This window comes from Anas acuta, chromosome 1 (assembly GCF_963932015.1).
Source record: "Anas acuta chromosome 1, bAnaAcu1.1, whole genome shotgun sequence".
NCBI lineage: Eukaryota > Metazoa > Chordata > Aves > Anseriformes > Anatidae > Anas > Anas acuta.
Window position 1 is genome coordinate 172411840 of NC_088979.1, and position 21207 is coordinate 172433046.

Consider the following 21207-nt stretch of genomic DNA (forward strand, 5'->3'; position numbering starts at 1 on the left):
TTCCAAGATCTGAAGCATTATTTAGTTGGCAATATGCTCAAAGATCTGCTGACATAGTAAGTGGTACTGATGTACAGACTGCTGTAATTATGGTGAAAACATCTCTGGGAATCCAAATGCATATCTTAAGTTGTACCCTCTGCCACCAGCAAATAGTAAAAGGACAAAAATAGTAGCTTTTATTCCCATAAAAATCTTAAAATATATATATATATGTGGGATGGCTTATAGAAAATGCTAGTTTCAGTTAATTAACGAATCCCATTCCCAAAACTTTTCTAGACTCATACTGAAAAAATGAAAAGATATACTTAAAAACTCATGTTAATTTCACACAGGAAAAAAATAATCAGTGTTTGCTGAGTGGAACAGATGAGTCAGGATTGATGGAGAAACGCTATTTTTAAGCCCCCTAAAAATGTTATGGAGTTAAAAGCATAAAATAAAACTTATTTTTATAGCAGTTGGCAATGTCCATTTAAGGCTGACAGTTTCATGTGGATGAGTAGTACTACATATCATATGCAGCACCCACTGTTTTGAGTTTTCCGCAGTGTAGCAGCATACTCAGATGGTTTTAAAACTCATATTCAGAATGTTTCCCTATTTTTGGTTTAAATCCAAGTTATAATTATAGTAAATGTACTATTTTTTAAAAGAATGCTGTTGCTTATGCTCTTAACATAGTGATTTTGTTGTTTTCATATTGCAAAACTGAAACTAGACTAGGATAAACACAGAGGGAAAAAATTAGGGCTTAAACCAAGTTTAATATGTAACTCCGACTCACCATCACAAAGCCCAAGAGGCAGGATATGCAATCCTACATTCCTTACACACTCGTAATTCCTCTTGGCTTCAGTAGAAGTTTTGTTTGAGAAAGCATATAATCAAAACCTATAATTTCATTAATTGCATGCCACAGGCAGTCAATGTGAGGTAAGAATGAACCAAACTGGTTGGAAGGGAGCTGGAATCCTCAGCCCCATCTACATCTTTCTGGACCACTGGGTCTACACGGAAGAGCTGTGAATCTTGTCTTCTCCACACTCACCCACACTTCCACCTTTCTCATGATCAACCGTGTCTGCCATGCAGAGGAGGCCAGGGTGCAGATGCTCAGTCAGGGTACGATACAGCCCTCAGGTCTCTGACACTACCCTGCATTACCACGCTTCTGCAAACTCTCAGCAGGACCTAGGGTTTCACCAGATGCAGAATACAGTATAAAAAATTTTCTAGTATTCACACACAAGACACGGGCAAACTGAATGTTATGCAGCTTTCTGTGCAGATTGCTTTGCATACCATATTACATATTTCATTATATGTCCTTTGGGCAGTTTAGGAAGTATCATCCAAAAACCATGTGGACAGACTTGGCTTTTACAGTGTTACTGTACACGCAACTTTTCGATGCATACCATAAACATAAATTACTCTGCTGGTCATGTGCTACAGGTAGTTTGAAGTACTCTACCAGGTTTGTTTATATATGTAAGAAGAAACAGTATGAAACAAGAACCTCCCATGTTATAAAGGCCTTCTATTTGCTAAAACATAACAAAGAAAAAACACTCACAGTTACCACCTACTCCTTTTTCTAAACACACACACACACAAAAAAAAATCAAATCCAATTTTAAAAGAAATCGTTCACAGGCTGAGAGCTGGTAGGCCATATCAGAGTGAGAGGTGACCCTACAGTGTAGATAAAGCTGCAAACAGAAGTTTGGAAGTGTACAGTGTATAGCTCTCCAGCTACAAAAACCCTATTGCTTTCCTGCTTAAAACCCAGAAACACTAGTTCACTTCTATATGCATGTGAAGATAACGCAGTTTCTACAAGACCTAACTAAAGACTAAATCATACTTTATTTTACAACATCCATATAATAATATACCTTATTTTTGTTTGTCTGGTTTTGCTTTGTTTTGTTTTGAAAGTGTAAATACTCCTCCCTAAATGATTATATGGTCTTTCAGCAAGAGGAACCTAACTAGCATAGGAAGAACAGGACAAATCACCCACAGCTTTATATGCAAGAAAATGCAGAAACATATTTTTAAGTATTTAGAAAAAAAAAAATCTTCAGCAGTCTTTAGTCTCCAAAATTGTGCAAGTTCCTTCTTAACCATCCTAAGTGTTCGAACTTTGTAAGGAAGCTTGGAATGAGTAGATACGCTCAACAGAACAAAATAAAAGGGAAAAAAATGAAGGTAAAATGATAAGGAGAGACAGAGGAATAAAGGATAAGGAGGCGGAAAGGGAAGGAAAAAAGAACATAATGCTAAAGAAAAGGAGAAAGAAAAGCAATGTCCCAATGAAAACAAACGAATTGTTGAAACTATGGTGGGAGGAACTGATGAATATTAACTTTTATTATTCTGATTACAAAATATATTTCAAAATTGGATGAAACACATTGTATGTATGTTTTGCCAAGGACATTCTTGGCAATTACAGTCAGGAAAATTATAATTCAATCAGTGAGGCATTACTTAAAACCGCTTGAAAAAGTAGACCATTTGGACCATCAAACGGGCTAAATGGGTAAAGATTTTACAGGCTCAATATTCCAGCACGGTGCGGATAGCACTCCGCATGGTGCACGCTGAGCCCTCCATAATGGAGCCATTAGATACAGAAATTGCCATTTTTCTTCCTAAATGTATTTTGCCAGTTTTTATTCTCATAAATGAGCGCAGGAACCTCATCGTGGTTTTCTAGATATGAGGACATTTCTGGAAAAAAAAAAAAAAATCAAGCACTTGTACAGCGAGGCTGACTTTTTCTGTCACATCTAACATCAGTTTGTGATTATTTTTTTTCTGTAACTTCAGTTTGTAACTTTTCTGTGATGGGAATTGCACTGATCACGGCAAGTGGCCTACACCTGTGATGGGGTCTGCACGTACTTTGTGAGCAGCGACCTGTGCGCAGCAAAACACCCTTCAGAAGGGTGCTGCTGCCAGTGTCTGCTCTGGGTGCATCCCAAAACATGAGGGGTTCGCCTCCTCGTTGGTTGCGACGGGAGCAAAACCCACAGCGGCGGGGTCGGCGCCAACTCCCTTACAAACACCGCTGGCGGCTGGCTGGAGAGGGTGGGCGACCCGGCTGCGGGGCACACCGTGAGGGGTTTCGGGGCCGAAAAATGACCTCAAAACCCCTCGGGTGGCCGCCAGAACCCCTCGGGTCCCCTCACAGGGCCCCTCAGCGCCCCCCCGCTGCCGGGCCACCGGCGGGAAGGCGCCGCAGCGCCCCCGCCCCCGCCCCCGCCCCTCCTCAGCGGCTGAGGGGAGGGCGGTTGGGGAGGGGGGGGGCGCTGAGGGGGGAGTGACGTCACCCGGCGGATGGGGGCGGGGCCGGCACTGCGGGGATGGAAAATTTTCGGCCCCGCCCCCCGCGGGCCGCGCGCTCTGGAACGTTCCGCGGCGCTAACGGTCGCGGCCGGGCCTCGCGCCTCACACACCCCCCCCCTCACCTCACCCCCCCCCCCGTCCCGGTCCGCGCCGCCTCACGCAGCCCCTGGGGGCCGGGAGCCCGGAGGGGCCTCGCTCCTCAGCCAGGGAGCGCCCCCCCCCCCTCGGCGTGCCCGGGGCGCTCCGTGACGGGAACCTCAGCGCTCCCCTCCCCGTACCGCAAGCACCGGCCCCACGGCGAGCAGCGGCCGCGCTTCGCCGCCCGCACGCAGCCGGCCCCTGGGGGCCGGGCCGGGAAGGGAAGGGCCGGGCGGGGTAGGGCCGGGCAGGGCCGGGCCGGGCCGGGCGGGGGGCGGCGCGGTGCGGTGCCGGCGGCCGGCCCCTCCGCGATGACGCGGCCGCATTCCTGCCTGAAGAGCGGCGGCGCCCCGCGGGGGCCGTCAGACCGGCAGCGCCGCCGCCGCACTCGCACCGCTCCGCTCCGCCCCGCCCCACGGGAAACGCTATTCCTCGCGCCGCCGGCACCTGGGGCGAGCCGTCGCCCTCCTCCCCGCCTGTATTTATTTATTTAGGGGTTTCGCCGGCCGCTCGGCCCGCCGCCGCTGCTCTCGGTAGCGAAGGATTTGGGTTTTTTTTTTTTTTTCGCTCGCCCGTGCGAGGAGCGCCTGGTTGCCCCGAGGAAACCTCGCCCCGGCTCCGACAGCAGAGGTAAGGCGCGGTCCGGATGGGGGGGGGGGGTGGCTGTGGCAGGGCTCAGCCTTTGTGCCGCATCGCGGGCAGGGTGAGGGACGGGAAAATACAAAATAAATAAATAAATAAAGCGAGCCCCGCAGCCTGGCGTTATCCCTCTGAAGACAGAAGGGAGGAGGGCGGGGGGGAGGGGGGGGGCACTGTGACAATCTCCCGGCGGTGTTGCATCAGTCCCCGCTCCGGTACACGGGGTTGGATGGGGGGGGGGGGGGGGGGGTGAGGCGGGCGCTCCCCCAGCCCCATCCGAGGGGCCGGGGCCGGGGCCGTGCCCGCGCCGCCGCCACCTTTGTGCGCGCGCCCCCGCGCCGCGCCGCGCGCCCCCCGCCCCGCGCGCTGGTACTTTTCCACTCGGCGCGCGCCGCCCACGTGACGGGCCGCGGCTCCCGCTGCGGCACTGACGTCGCCCCCCCTCATCCTCCTTCCCCCCCCCACCCCCCCCCCCCTCCCCTCCCGCAGGCGCGGCCGCCCCGCCGCCAAGGACAAAAGAGCGGCCGCCACCGCCGCGCACAGCCCCGCCGCGCCATGAGCAGCGCCGAGATGGGCAAGTTCAACATCTCGCCCGACGAGGACAGCAGCAGCTACAGCTCCAACAGCAACGACTTCAGCTATCCCTACCCCACCAAGCCGGCCGCTATGAAGAGGTCAGGGGGCTCCGCCGGGCACGGGGCGAGGCGTGCGGGGACGGAACGGGGCCGCAGCCGCCGCAGAGGTGTGCGGGCGGTGCGCCGTGCCCTCGGGAGGCTCTCCCCTGCGGGCGGGTGGCGCGATTTCCGCGCTTTCTAATGGAAACGGTACTCGGGAAGCGGCTGCGCGAGTTTGTCCGCGATGGTCGCTGACGGTGTGATGTTTTCTACAGCCACTACGCAGATATGGATCCGGAAAATCAGAATTTCTTGCTCGATTCCAACGCTGGAAAGAAGAAATACGAAACTCAGTATGTAAGTACCTAGTAATGACCTTTCAAAACCAGAAAAAATGCTTTCTTGCCAAATAGATGTTTGTTTTAATTCTGAAATGAATAACGACTTTCTATTAATTATGACCTATCTCCCTTTTCTCAGCATCCGGGTACTACTTCCTTTGGAATGTCAGTATTTAATCTGAGCAATGCTATTGTGGGTAGTGGCATCCTTGGTCTTTCTTATGCCATGGCTAACACTGGAATTGCTCTTTTTGTGTAAGTATCTTTTGGTTCATCAAAAAAAAAAAAAAGCAACTTTCTGATGTGTAACTGATAATGAATAAATGTTTGAAGTAAAAATTTGACCTTTACAAAATAACCTAGTCATTGCCGTAAGTGCAGGATTGCATTTTAGTATTTACGGATTGTTTTCATTGAAACAGTTGTGATACATTTGGAGGGACTTGTAAAAACTGAACAACTACATTCCAAGTTGTCTAATGTACAAAATGATTTACAGGGACTTTTCCGCTGCTTTCTTAGCTGTAGATTCTTCATGAATAACTGATAGACTTCCCTTGAAAAGTACTTAATTCAAAGGAAAACTAATAGAAAAATTCCTGTGGTTATTACTGGAAGTCATAATTGCACAGAAAGTATGAGATTTGGCTATAAGGAGTTAAATGAAAAAACTAGGAGGAAGATAATTATTTTTGTCCTCTGTAAATCTGGCCTTCTCTACTCTTAAAAAATTGTGTCCCAGTACCAGTGATCGGGGATGGGGTGTCCTTTTCCTCCACTGACATAGTTATGCCTGTAAGGAATAATGTATGTAACGTAACGCAGAAATCCTTTTTCTTGCTGTGCTTTTACACAATTCAGGGAACTGATTTGAACTACACCTATAAAAATCTCTGTCTCCCTGCATGTGGAATAATCAGCATGTCTTTATTGCTATGTCTGTATTGGCAGAACCTTTCAGGTATAAGAAAAGACTGTAGTAGCATAATTGGAAATTGCATGAGGAAACAGTTATCTACAGTGCTTCTAAAATGTCCTGGGAAAGGAGATGTTTCATGTATTGAAGGCAGCTTGGCTCACACAACATGCAATTTAAGTGACTGCGTGCAAATGGGAATCCTAATACTCGCTTAGATGATACTAAGCAGAAGGAACAATTTGCCATAAATTAAGAATAGGGAGATACTTCACCTGTTCACATGTCAGTTTCATGCCCTATGAAGATACTTTGTAGCAGGCATAAGATAACCAGAATAATACATGTTAAAACATCTCTGAGGAGAAAAAAAAAAAAAAGAAATGAAGGGAGAAGGAAATAAAAAGTTGGATACCTAAACAGATCTGCACATGATGGGGGGCTTCTTTTTCTGAAGAAGAATGAATGCTTAAAGCTATCAAATTAACAATTGGTGCTGAGGTCATTTATTTACCTTTCATTTCCAGATAGTACATTGAAATCTATTTGCAGTAGTGCTGATTCAAAGATAAACTAGCCTGTTACACTTCAAGATCTGATGTAGTTAGTAGAGTTCTGATGCAGGAAAGCAGAATTGTCAATCACTAATGATACTGAGGGCTTATGATGACAATGAGGGCATTACAGACATCTTTTAATAACTAGGTTACAGATTCAGATCCAGATGCAGTTGATTATGACAGTAAATTCTTAGAAGACTGCGTGGAATCACTTGTCAGCGCTGTACTAAATAAACGAGTGATACGATCCTGAAGCCAGAAACTGAGTGAGCTTCTAGATGAGTTTGCTGACTGATCTTGTCAACACTCTAAGCAGCTATTCAAGGTTAGGACTAAAGGATCCAGAACCTGTATTGTTTTAATTAAACGTAATTAAATGTAACCTTTTATGCATCTCACTGTACTGTTTCTAATTGATGCCTAAATTAAATCCTGGTTAGATCTGTGCCTGTCAGAAACACAGAGGTTTATTTGTGTGTGCATGCGTTGGTGTAGAATTGGCATGCTACCACAAGTTTCCTGGATCCCTTGAACAGATCTGTGAAGCTTTTTTCTTAAATGTTCTTGTTTCCATGTCTTTATACTATATTTACTAATTCCAGCAATGCTAAAAATGACACAAAAGGAAATTGGCAGATAATACTGAGAGCTCTAAAAGGAGCTTCACGTATTTTAGCAAATGTGCTGCTTCTTAAGTTTACTATAAAGTAGCTTGCTCCTATTGGTGTAAGAAAGGCCACGGGGTGTTGAATACATTGTAGTTTTCCACAGTGTTCATCAGCTGTAAAGAAGTCTCCCCTAGTGTGCCACTCCAGGAAGTGCATTTGCTGTGATTCACTTCAGAGATCTGGATTTTAGGTGTTTCAAAGCTGTGTTTCTACAAGTAGTATATGTCAAATCTGTGGAGAAGACAAACCACTATCAATTCACACAGGAAAAATAACTTTTGAGCCAATAAAGTATTTAATGTAAGCTCATATTTCCATTTAAAGACCAAGTGCACAGCTCTCAACATACATTCATTTATTCATTTTCAGTACATCCTTCCTTTTGCAGTTTAATCTTTATATTAAAAAAAAAAATGTTTACAGGTTTAAGCTGAAAGGCTGATTTGTTCATGACTAAGGTAGTCTTTAGCTGCAGTTTTAGCTGATGATATACTCAGGACATACTGTTTGTTGAACAAGGAAGACAGGAGAAATACAGTTTCCAATAATGATACAAAACCATTGCCATTGGTAGTTTGTTAAATAATTTATATCAAATGTATCCAACTGTATGACCTGATACTTGTCCTTGCTTATGCTACCTTATACTGAATAGATTAATTCTACGCTAGAATTACTCTAAAATGTGTTCCTCTGAAATATATTTTCATATAAAATCCTTTTTAAACAAGGCATTAATTGGGTTTTCAAAATGCTTTTAGCTGGCCTTAGAATCTACAGTTTATTCCCAGATAATATTTTCAGACGATTTTTCTTTTGTTGTTTGATCTGCCTTTATTTAATAAGGATATGATAAGTCATTTATGGCTATTACAAAGTTGCATGTTTTTTTCCTCCCCCAGGATACTTCTGCTATTTGTCTCAATAGTTTCTTTGTATTCAGTGCATCTCCTTTTGAAGACTGCCAATGAAGGAGGTATGTCAAAGTACTGTTTTGCAAGCATGGTATTTGTTTCATGCTGTATTTTGGGGAAATGCCATACCAATGGGTTGTTTTGCTTTCTTTTAGGATCTTTATTATATGAACAATTGGGAATGAAGGCATTTGGTATGGCTGGAAAACTTGCTGCTTCTGGATCAATCACAATGCAGAACATTGGAGGTGAGGACAAGATTTTAAAATGTCTATATCGTGAATAATAATTGTTCCCTACTTATTGTGGAGACTTTTTTTCACACAACATGTGTTCATTAACTGCTTGTGTTCAAGTGAGGTTATGAAACATGTTATGTGATTCTTGCATCTTGTGACATATTCTATATTTGTAATGATCTATGATGTTATTCACCTACAGCTATGTCAAGCTACCTCTTCATAGTGAAATATGAGTTACCATTGGTCATCAAGACATTTATGAACATCGAAGAGAACACAGGGTAGGTGTTAGAACTCCTCATCAGAGAAACTATTAGGAGAAACAAATCTGGAGACTGTATATATTTTTATATGAAGACCACGTTCGGTACACCATAGCGTAGCTTCTTACTCAGACAGATGCAGTAAGTTTGCCCTTCCCCTGAGTGCTCCACTTCATTTAGATCCAGCCTGTCCTTGGAAAAGGGTAGAAAAACACAGGTATTGCATCTTATTACAGAAAGCTGTTCTCTAAAGAACATCAGGTAAGTGTTAACATATGTATGCATAACATATGTATGGCAGTACATACTCCTGATAAGGAAAGGTAAATGCTATTATGTGTTGTTTTTTAAATTATATTCCAACTAGTTTGCAGTGATTGTTCTGTTTTTCTCATGTTAACGCTGTGGGAAGTGATTGAATGTGTAAGTTAGGTGAAGTAATGTAATAAATGTCAAAAGGGGCAGCTTTCAAAAAAGGTATGGGGACTAAACACTGAACTAAAAGAGTTTTTATATGCCCAAGACCAGAATCATGAACTCATGACGAACTGAATCATGCCAGTTAGTCCTGGAGACAATTTAACTCCACTGTGGCTTTCCTGTTAGGCTCTTAATGAGGATGCCTTGGGGAGAGCTCATGTTACCTAACTGTACTGGTCTGAAAGTTAGATTTTGAGCTCATCATTGCTCTGGTCTTTGCATAATCTTTGAAGAGAGCAGGTTCTTTGCAGTGGTCAGTTTAGTGCACCTGACTTAGACACCTGTTTTGGGCATCTCCAATGAGTGATTTATCACATCACTTTGTATTGAGAGGGTATGTAAAAACAGCTATCTAAAACAAGACGCCTAACTTAGATGGATAGAGTTAAGTGCTATAAATCTCACTCTTCAGAGTTGTACTTCTGTGCCTTGTCCTGAAGTGTCCCAGTCTTGAGAGGGCTGAGCAGCTCAAGACTCCAACTTACACCTAAGCCTGAGTTCAGAAGGTAGGCATTTTTCTGCCTGTGTTCCCCAAGGGGTTCAAGCCATTTGGTGTTCATACAGCTTGCTGATGGATATTATCATGATGACAGTGCTAGTTTTTTTGTTTTTGTTTTTTTTTTAACGTATTCAGATGAAGAATACAATACCTGACTTACTTAATAGTGTAGATCTTACAAGTTCATTCCTGGGACAGTTCATTTCCCTCGTTTGGTTGAATCCAAGTCCTTATGTTCCACTTCTTAAGGAAGTCGGCAGTACTTATTAAGGGGGCTTGGAGACATATTTTTAATTGACCTGTCTTCAGAGAAGAATTCAAAATCAATTGTAATTCAAGAGGGAAGTTTCAGCACTGTGAGTTGCATTGCATAAATAAAATTGCTGCTCTGCAACTGAGGCAGCAGTGTCTGAGAGATTTGTATCTACAGTGTTTTCTTGTTGGCTGATACTAGGTAGCTGTACACTGATTTAAAGTAAATTTTTTTCTCAGTGCTGTAGCAACTGTGGACCCCATTTAACTGACTCTCTCCATGCATTGCTTAGGAGAGGCTGGGTGGCTACCATTGGCATGGATTCCACTCTGGCAGCCTGGTGCCTAAAATGTAAGCACTTACCTGTTTAAATGTCCCAAAATAATGCTTACTGTAGAAGAAAATGTTCTGGAATTCTGCAACAATATTACAAAGACTATCTCAATTTTTACAGTTAGTTCTGCAATTTTTAAAATACTCAGCTGTATTTTGAAGCTGTGCAGACCCATTCTTCAGTCCTCAGTACTGAAAAACTGTTAAGTCCTTGGTTTGAAAGTCCCAATGCTCTTTGTTGTACATACGCTATAACAGTATGCACATTCTTATGACTTGCAAATGCCATGAGTCTGCTCTGATTTCTTTCAAATTTACCTGTTACATTTAAAATAAGAGAGGAGAAATAAGAGCTTACCACGTTAATGTCCTACACATCTGAACTTTGTAAAATACATTTTTTACATTCAGCTATCCCAGGTAAAGCTGGGGAAAGAATCAAATCATTTTTTTACTTGCTACATATATCCAGAGCAAGTCTGTTAAAGTTATTCCATATTTCAGCTAGCATATGGGCTTATAATAGACTTATAACACAGCTGTTGAGTTTGAATGCACAAATTTCCAATTGGGTAATTAAATTTTGTTTAAATAATACACAATTTTGAAATATATTCTGTATACATTATCTAACAGTATTTAAAGTATTAATGTTTGGAAATAAATGCTTAGTGTTACTTGAATTTCTTAAAGAATATGGGATATTTCTGTAGGATCATATAAAGGAAGCAATTGCTCTGCCACGATAAACTATTCAAGATCAGTTTTCCTGTTAGTTCAGTGAAACTGCATTATATTTACAGAGATTGTTTTCCCATATTTCAAAGGAAGATGGTCACCTTCTAGCTCTCTAAAATGTTTGATCAAAAATAGCTTTTGATTTTTTATGGAATAAAGGGCAAAACCAACGTAAAGGAAAAAAATTCCAAGTTTCGTTCCATAGTTTCCCTACTGGAAGGGACTAAACATGCTTCCAGTAGAATCCCACTGCTTTTTTGGTATTTTCCAGTCAGTGGGCTTGAGCTACTGCCTTAACTCCAGCCCTCATCTGTTTTTCTGTAATTCCCGCAGGGTACCCAACAGAATTTTATTGCCATTAAAGTGAATTATTACCTTGCTGGGGCCCTGCTATATTCTAATACATCTGGAGAGTTGGGAATCAACATTTAAGCAAATTACTGTTCTTCATGGTTTATCCCACTTGACTTTCCTTCTGGTCAGTCATTTACTTTTGTCTTCTGACTTCCAGATGCATATTAATTTTGGAAAAGGACACTAAAGGAAAGGCACAACATAGGTTTGGGGTGAGATAGGGAGGTACTGTAGTGCTCTAGGTCCGTATAGTAAGTTGAATGCTAATCCCTTGTGATATCAGATAGTGCATTTATGTAAATAGCAGCCACATGTTGTAGGAAGAGATAAGTGTGAAGACTAACCAGCAAATGTCGTAATTTTTCAATGCTTCAGTTACTTACAAATACTCTTTTTCCTACAGAGAATGGTATCTTAATGGCGACTATTTAGTGCTGCTGGTGTCTGTCATCCTCATTCTTCCTCTGTCGTTACTGAAAAATTTAGGTAAGCAGTAGAGTACAATTGAATTAAAAATGCATTGAAAACACTGAGGAAATGGCTAATGGGATGTTTGAGTCTTGGAGTGCTGTGTGAATTGACAGTGTCTCTAAGCTTGTCTCATCTGACTACTCAGTCTTTAGGTAATTGCTCTCAACCTGCTTTTTAAAAACAAAAAGGTCAAGATGAGTGCCTCTAAGGCAACAGATGTGTCTGTGGAATACAAAAGGACAATAGATAGGAAAGCTTTAGAATAAGGATCAGCAGTACTTTGTATTTTAATCACAAAGTTTGACCTATCTTGGTCAGCTGTGAAGTAGTATAGTAGTGTTACTACCCATCCTGTAACAGTCTCAAAAGAATAGGAATGCTAGCCCTGGGCAGTTCAATGTTCTTACCAGTGTAGACAGAAGTCACCTTTTTCATTCTAGTTCCCAAGCAGTGGTAGAATATTTGTACCAGATGCCTTATGTGAAATGTCTGTAATTCAGTGATATATGTGTATAACTTAGATAACACACTATTTGTGCAAATAATCCTGTACTGGAACCTTAATAACTTTAGAAAGCAATTCACATTAAGACTTCCAGTTATTAATTCCTACAAGTTAAATGAATCAATACAAACAGAATGGAAGGCAAACTTGTTGGTGGGGGTATTCCACTAGAATTAATCCTGCAGTCACATTTAGTATATAATAATGAAAAATCACATTTTTTACTTTAAAAAAAGAGAGAGATAAAGTTCACCAGCACAAACTCACTTCGAGAACTTCCAGAGAAGAGATTAATTGCAAAGTTGATATATAATTTATTTTTTTTAACTCAATGCAAGGAAAATGGCAATCCAAGGAAATAACTTTCAGAAAATACTGTCTTAATTTTATTATGGCATGAATATTGTGTCTTAGACTTTGTTTTTTATCTTTCTTGATTACAGGATATTTGGGCTATACCAGTGGTTTTTCCTTACTTTGCATGGTCTTCTTCCTGATTGTTGTAAGTATAATTTTGTAGACTTCCAACTGCATTTTGAAGTGGAATTAAACAGAGTTTCTGAAAAGTTTCACATACTGCATTAGCCAAAGTAACAATAAATGCATTACTTTATTTCTAGGTAATTTGGAAGATGTTTCAGATTCCTTGCCCTATGGGCAGTGACATAGTGAACATGACATTAATAAATGCGACACTGGCAACACCTTTGGTACATGAAAACATAAGTGATGATGCCTGCAAGCCGAAATACTTCATCTTCAACTCACAGGTAACTGACTGAAAATCAGATTCTGTGTTGACAATCACTGAAAGAAACTATATACACAAGGGAAGAAGGACCTAATTTATTCAAGCCTTGACTCTGACAAATAAACTCAATTACAGTGATGAATCTTGACACGTGGGAAAGAAGTATGTATAATAGCCAATATAAAGATCAGGCTATGATGAGTTGCAGAAATAATTCTAAATACAAATCTATTCAGTTGAGTGAGATTTGAGAGTGTTTGGTATCTCAGGGTCTGAGTTTAAGAAAACAACCATAAAATTGCTGTTTCACTTTTGCCAAAGTTTCAGTTACAAAGAATAGCTAGTCTTTATGAAAAAAAAAATGAAAGAGTGAACCTAAGTCAAAACTGGAAATTTGTGGATTTTTTTAACTGTATTTCTAATGTCTGCTTATTTAATAAAAAAAAATACATATTTATGTTTTCCAGACTGTCTATGCTGTCCCAATCCTAACATTCTCTTTCGTCTGCCATCCTGCAATTCTTCCCATCTATGAAGAACTGAAAGGGTAAATGCTAGATATGAGCCTATTATTTTACTGCATAAACAAAGTAGTGTAAACTGTCATCCTCTCATTGCTAACAGTATTTCTTTTTCTCCTTCTTACAGCCGAAGCCGTAAAAGGATGATGAATGTGTCCTACGTATCTTTTTTTGCCATGTTCCTCATGTATTTATTGGCTGCTCTCTTTGGATACCTAACATTTTATGGTAAATATCGCCATCTCTGCTTTCTTTTAAATAACTTATGCACTGCAAAACCACAGTATTATTTTTAAGGTAGAGCAAGTTAGTTTTAACTTTGGGTTCCAAATACGCTGTATTTTTTTAATATTTCTGTAAGTCTGCACCCAAAAGTAGATCGGTAGTAGAACTACGCCTAAGGCACAGGATTAAAATTGGATTAAAACAGATTCATTGCCTCCAAGTTATCCCTGCATAAAATTGGAGACGTACTGGAGAAGTGTGTTAACTACATCTAATTAAAATTCTGTTTTCTTTTTAGGAAATGTTGAATCGGAACTGCTTCATACGTACTCTGCTTATCTGGGTCCTGATGTTCTTCTTCTTATTGTGCGTCTCGCTGTACTTATGGCTGTAACCCTTACCGTACCTGTAGTTATTTTCCCAGTAAGTGATTCTTTTAGTCTTACTACAGTTTTTTCATCTGTCCTGCTGCGGTCATTTGTTGATTTGGCAACTTCAATTTATTAATTTCTAGAATTTTTCTCTAACATGGGAAAAAAAAAAAAGAAAGTTTATTCTAATAAGCTTATTGAAATGTCTCTATGTTGTTAAATGAAATAACTAAATAGCCAACATTTACAAAGCAGTAGATACAAAGACACAGCTATATTGTTTTCCTGATCTAATTGTTGGTGGTGGTACAGATTGCTACTTTCTAAAAGAACTTGTTATCATCTTATGATGTCATGTTATGTTATCAGCTTACAGAAATCAGTATGTTTTTGTAAGTACATTTTTAATAGTAATTCTGGCCACTTAAGTGTATATTGTTGAGCAGCATCCTTATATTTAAAGGAAAAAAAAGGATTTTTGTTACTAAAAAAAGAGGTGTTTCCTTGGGATTTTTTTCAGTCTATTACTGTCTGTTGTTAAAATCTAGGTAACTGAAAGCAGACTTAAAATAGATTTTACTTTCAGTTCTTTTAACTTTAATTAAAATCCGAAGTTTTCAGGAAAACGCTAAAATACTCAAAAGTTAAATCCAGGTTATTCTCCCTGACTTTGACAATGAAAACTAACCTATCTTTTTTTATTACATTTTTTCTTCTCATTAAAAGATCCGCAGTTCCATTACCCAGCTACTATGGGCAGGGAAAGAGTTCAGCTGGTGGCGTCACTGTTCTATTACAATTGTTCTTCTGGCATTTACCAACGTGCTTGTTATCTTCGTCCCTACTATTCGAGACATCTTTGGATTCATTGGTAAGCATTTTCATATCAGTTCAGGCAGTTCCTTAAGTCTTGGAAAATGCAGTTACAATCTAATTAAATTATACTTACCTCTTCACTTACATTTACCTGTTCACAAAATTTTATTTTTGTGCTTTGTAAACACAGGTGCATCTGCAGCTGCCATGCTGATCTTTATTCTGCCTTCTGCCTTCTATATCAAACTAGTGAAGAAGGAACCAATGAAGTCAGTGCAAAAGATTGGGGTATGTATAGACAAATACAGAATGGTTACACTTGCTTCTACTAATGCAGAGCAAGAACTTTAGTTTCCTTCTTCATGACTTTGAAATCCTAGTAAAGGAAGTCAATGAATTGGCATTGAATGTCATTTTAATTAACATGTAGAAGTTATATAGGTACTCAGAACTGAAGAGAGAGCCATCGCAAGGCTCAATTCATTTCAGTGGCTTTTTTTTCTTTTAATCTCATCTCAGTGATAGTGCTAAATTTAGTTCATTCTGCTGCTGATGAGAACCAGCTTTCAACAGTTGCTATCCAAAAAAGCCTTGTGGTTCTCCCTTAAATTTTCTTTCAAGACTTACTTATCTAATTTACCTCATGACAGTTTACTGCCACCTATGATTTGGGTCTTCCTGACTGACTGATGTTGGTGCTTTTACTGATCTCAGACTTACTGGCTTAACAGTCAAGTCAGTGCAGAGTGGCACAGCCTGACTGCTATCAGCAGAGCTACATTAATTTCCCTGTGTTGAGGGTGAGGTCTGCTCTACTGGAGAAAAAAAAAAGGTGTTATTTGAAAAAAGACCCAGTTACAAGACAGATATCCATCTCCTTATTGTTTACTGTGATAGTTGATCCTTCCCCCATGAGCAGCAGCATTTGTGCCTTATATGAGCATGACTTATAGATACACTAGCAAAAACTGATAACGCTTCTTTATATTTTCTCTTTTCAGGCTGCGTTATTCTTTCTAAGTGGTATAGTTGTGATGACTGGGTGTATGACGCTGATTATTCTAGATTGGACCCATAGTGATGTGTCTGATGGCCATTAACTGTCCTGGTCTAATACTCGCTACTCCACTTCAAATGCCAGTGTTCACTCAGATACCTACTGAGAATGAAAATGAGCTATTCAGCTTCCTTTAAAATGCAGATTCTTTGTTGATGGTTCTTCAGATTGTAGAATACCTGAACTCTGCCTTTAAGAAACTATTCTGCATGATGGAAATGGATATTGACATCAAATCACGAGTGTCTGGCTGAAGGAAGTGACAACTTTATTCCATTCCAGAGAATGGACAGAACTCTCTGTAGACTTTTATCAAGCCATGTTTGGCTTTCGTCATTGTTACTTGGATATTTTGTTATTTTACTTGAATGTGCCTAATGGAACCATTTGATGTGAGAAGTGACTCTTAATTTACAGCAGAGTGTTTAAATAACCAATGAGAGAGAGAAAGAGAAACACTATTATTTTTTGTACCAAAAATTCTTATGGACCTCAAAAGCACTATTTTGACTTTAAGAAACTTTTTTTTTCTAAAAAGCATGAGAGAATATCATAGAAGAACTCATAAAAGTATTTAATCGGTGTCCTAAATTAAATCTAGTTTGCCTTTCTATACAGGCATAACTAGAAGAAAATTTATTTTAAAAATATTTCTAATGACCAAAACAGAAGATGAACCAATTTAAGTCAAAATCCTTCAATTTTAAATGCTTCCCATAAAATTCAATAGATTTGCAGTATAGTGAAAAGAATCCTCACAGTCCCATTTCACTATACTTAAACTACAATTATCTTCATTTCCAAAAATGGTGTGGAAACCCAAATTTTCAAGCTTTAAAAAATAATGACCTTTTAGAACAGGTATGTTTGAGGAAAACATACTTAATGTAGAACTCAAAAAGATGGTGTTGACATTTCCCTTCTTGAGGTACTTAATAGTGCAATTGGGTAAGACAGGGTTTGGGGTTTTTTGCTTTTTTATTGTTTGTTTTTTGTTTGTTTTCTGTTGTAGATATAAACTAAATGGCACTGAAGCGTATCATGCCATTGATATAAAACTCCCTCCTGGAGTTCTGTTTATTAATAAGGTCCACTGTCAGTTGTAGCAATGTTTGTTGTTGGTTTTTTTTTTCTGTCCAATCTTGAAACACTCAGTAGGAAAAGAAAAAGGTCCTAATGTAGTTTACTAGTTGTATAATATTCCAAAACTGTACAGTATTTCTCAAATTACTTATCCATTATTGGATTTTGAATTACTTGACTATTCTGTTTCTGAGTCAAATCCACAAAATAACTGCACCAGTGTTTCATGCTTGGTACAAACTCTCTTCACAAACACAACTGGGATTTCTCTTCCAATTTATACTGTATAGTAGTACTAAAGATAACCTCATAGACTGGATAGTCATCTCATCCTTGTTTGCTTCAGAAATAGGTAAGTTTCTTACGAGCCGTAGCTAGCTAGCTGATGAAACAGGTGCTGTATGATTGTGATAGCTGTTTTGTTTCTAGTGCATGTTTAATCTCTCATTCTTATCCCAGGTTGAAGAGAAATAACACTTGTGTAACAGCGTACTTGGCTTATAAGAGGTTCTCAAACACAACAATATTGGGTACAAAAGCCTAGATAGAGATTATTAATGAAATAATCATGGCAATGTGGTCAGCTGTCTTCATTTAACTTAATGTTTTAGAAATCCAACTTAGTGTTCTGCTCGGTATTTATGTCAGAGGGAACAAGTAGGGGCCTGTATTCCATTGATTAGACAGTGCCCAAGACTTTTTGCTCTTGTAGAATCAATCAGGAACAAATCTAAATCATGGTCATTGTTTGACAGATAACATCAAGCTCTGCCCAGCCATTTAAAATCTTTGAAAAAAACTGCAGGTATTTTGTATCGATACTTCTGCATGGCTATAAGTACTGGTCGCTAAGTCTGTAATGTAAAAGTGTAACGAGAAGTTAGATTCCTTTTGTGTTGTTTGTATCATTAGTTCAGTGGTACTCAACTGACAATTAACAATCCTGGAGTCAGCACTGACTAAAGCTCCTTAGGTACTTCTCTGCCTCAGGTACTTGACATCCATGGCTAACTATCCCATGATACCTGATCACTGTATAGGAGTGCTGAGCGTGCGCCTCAGTACTTTGGCAGCTTTCTTCTTTCTCTCCACAAATACAGAATGGTGGAAGAGATTTAAAATGTTGTCTACCTTTGAGCAATTTGTAGCACATAAGGGATGAAGCATTTCCCTTGCCAGTATTTAAAAAGAAAAAAAAAAAAAGTGAAAAATAACCTCCTTTCTTTCAGTAGCCATAGGAGAGGAGGTGGAAATAAGAAGTCACTCCATAGACAGAGGAGAAAAAATTTTGTGGTGACACCTCATAATGTTGCATGATACATGTCACTTAATTCTCCTAGTGTAGCAATTTCTAGATTTTGCATTGTGGTGTCCTTTGACTGGCTCTCTACCTGCAACAGTTGAGTTCCACTTGGCTGGGTTGATTTCGAATGTATGGTTTTCTTGAAACTTGTCTGTTTAAAGTCACGTACATAACAAACCACCTGAAAGAGCAGCTTCAGTATTAAACCACTGTTTTGTCACCTCAGTTAGACATTACCGTCTTCCATGATATTTCAGTCATAAATGTAACATTATTTATAAAACATTAATCCATTAAGCCTAAGCCTATTTTTCAATATTTATGATAGTCTATGTACATAACTTGTATGTGTGTATATACTGTAAGTATAATGTATATAATGTAGGTTTGGGATTCGGGATTTATGTATATATTCCTCTCTCATTACTAAATATTACATCATTTCAATGAGTTGTTCATGTTGTACATCTGTGTAACAACTGTCAAAAGAAAGGTCCTTTTACAACATGGAATACCTACAAAAATGGAGGTAACGTGTTAACACCTGAGGTGTGTAGGAAACACTACGGTTGTATTTATTACAAATGTATATGTTGCAGTAAACACAGGCGTCACTTGGGTCCATAAAAAGCGTAGTTCAGGTTCGTGTATGCTTTTCCTGTAAAATCTACCATGGATGTTACAATCTCCTGAATGCAGCAATTTAACAACTTTTACGATCTAACAGCTCTGTTAGGCCATCGGCTTCAGGCATCCTACGGTACATCCGTGTACATATGTGAATATCCACTGTATTGTTAGAGGCCAACAGTCTAAGGGCACTTGTTGGCAAAGAGCGCAACACAGTTTCAATGAAACATTGTATGTTTGTTTTAACTGAATTAAATAAATAAACAGATAATCTTAAACAGTGTTGTGGTGGTTCTTGAGGGGTGGAGGCATGGGGAGGTTTTTCTGTAAATCTGGTATTAAAGTGCACCTATAATTTCATGCATGTTTAATAGATTTACGATCACTTTTTAGGAAGGAAGCAGGGGGAATTACATCCAATGAAGTCTACAACTTATAAAACTGCCAAAGTAACCAGAACAAGTCTGAACATCAGAGAAAATGAGAGATGAAATTCAGCAAGAAAGCTCTGTTATGTCAGTCTTTGCAGCACAGGCACAAATACCTGCAGACAAGACTTGTTCTATTACGTCTTGTATAAGCATAATAAATGAGCCTTGCCAAAATCTCGTTCCATTTTCCTGCAGATTAATCTCTAGGAGAGTGACTGAAATTTTGTAAAAAAAAAAAAAAAAAAAAAAAAAAAAAAAATCAAAAGGGGGGCTTCTGTGTGTTTTGAATTATATCTTATGGCTAAGATACATATGTAACATACCAATTTTTTCATTGTCCAGAAATTTGTATCAATTTGTATGAATCTTCATCTTTCCTAAGTATTAAGAATGAGATTTGAAAGAATAATGAAGGTGTAACTGTTGTATTTGCTACAAAATTCTATATGAAATGACTACTAAAGACATACGGTTAGGTACCCTGAAATTAGGGAATTACTCAATTAAGGTTGCTTTAATTACAGGGTCATATAGTTGTTTGTGTTTGTTTGTTTGTTTGTTTGTTTGCTGGAACCCCCACAGAGTAGCTAACTGTTCATTATTTTCTATCACATCCAGTATGTTCACAGCATTTACGTGTTTCTCAATGACCAAAGCCCATTCTGGTGAGTGATGGACATGCTCATTTCTTCCCAGTTCTCATTTTAATGACATCTCCGTGAAATGTGAATGATTATTCATTTTCTCAATGTTGCAGGCCTGTAAGAAGGTGTTACTGTTCAGTCCACACGTGGGGACAGCGCTGTGAAGCAGACATGCATTTGAGGGCACAGTTTAATGTCCTGCACTCACTTATTTCAGCATTTATTTATATGCATCTGAAGCCATAACCCTAATGGATGTAAGACGGAGGTTTGGAGTGATCATCATCCTTGAAACAAGAGCCCTAAGCACCATGTTAGCCACCTGCAAGCAGTAGCCATGTCTGGAAATGTCAATTCTCCTAACTTGCCTACCACCACACAGGCTTCATAGCAGTCTAGGAACCATCTCCTTATAATACCACTCAACTTTGAACAATTAACCCACCCTTCTGCAGTCAGGCATCTCCATCAACTTAGATAATATGGGAACTGGGGGAGTGGAGGAGCTGCAGAAGTAAGTTATTGTTGATATGCTCATAGATATAGGCTCACCCTGTATGATAAATGAGAGGGTGTAACTAAAAAAAAAAAAAAAAAAAAAAGACCTTGCACAGTGTAACAGTGTATGTAAAATCGTGTTCTCCAAACCCCTTTACCCATCACGAGGCCTCTACAGAGATAAGCTGTCACTTAGGGAGGTTTTATTCACAATGCTCAGACTTGGGGATTTCTGGAGTCCTCTGCAGGTGAGAGGCAGCACCTTCACATTCTCCTGGCTCCCCTCTCCTTTTGGTCTTCTTTCCCCTCCATCCTTGCCCAGCAGCTCTGTCCCGAGGCCGTGCCTACTCTCCTCGCCTCCAAATGTTCGTGCAGTGCCTAGATCCTGTCAGATGGTGCCCAAGGGCTCCCATTACTTAGCTTGTGTTCCTGTTGTAGAGCAGCCTTGCTCCCTTCTAATAAGCATGCCTGGGCTTCTCTTCTAGAGAAAACAAGCAGAGAGGCGGTGTACATCCAGGTTTTGGTGCTGGAAGGAGCCCAGATGCCATGAGGGACCCCCAGTCCTGTCCTCCCAGGCGTTTGGACA

At 40.1% G+C, this 21207-nt stretch overlaps 1 protein-coding gene and 1 long non-coding RNA gene across 3 annotated transcripts; one reads left to right on the forward strand and one right to left on the reverse strand.

The window, feature by feature from the left end:
* Window positions 1-2354: 2354 nt before the first annotated feature.
* LOC137849597 (uncharacterized) lies at window positions 2355-3773 on the reverse strand. The gene is made up of 2 exons (XR_011091983.1): window positions 3642-3773; window positions 2355-2745 (listed from the first exon to the last, which is right to left on the reverse strand). It is a non-coding gene; the product is annotated as an uncharacterized lncRNA (long non-coding RNA).
* Window positions 3774-3865: 92 nt separating this feature from the next.
* On the forward strand, window positions 3866-19326 carry SLC38A2 (solute carrier family 38 member 2). 2 transcript variants are annotated; one of them, XM_068669353.1, is made up of 16 exons: window positions 3871-4131; window positions 4630-4814; window positions 5030-5111; window positions 5235-5350; window positions 8142-8215; window positions 8309-8401; window positions 8595-8676; window positions 11719-11801; window positions 12735-12793; window positions 12912-13061; window positions 13510-13589; window positions 13691-13791; window positions 14087-14211; window positions 14886-15030; window positions 15166-15263; window positions 15977-19326. In XM_068669353.1, the coding sequence occupies exons 2-16, from the start codon at window positions 4696-4698 to the stop codon at window positions 16073-16075; spliced, it is 1506 nt and encodes a 501-aa protein (XP_068525454.1). In that variant the 5' UTR covers window positions 3871-4131; window positions 4630-4695; the 3' UTR covers window positions 16076-19326. The 2 variants fall into 2 exon arrangements, with proteins under 2 accessions (XP_068525453.1, XP_068525454.1); XM_068669352.1 differs by having other exon boundaries at window positions 3866-4131; window positions 14886-15263.
* Window positions 19327-21207: the final 1881 nt, after the last annotated feature.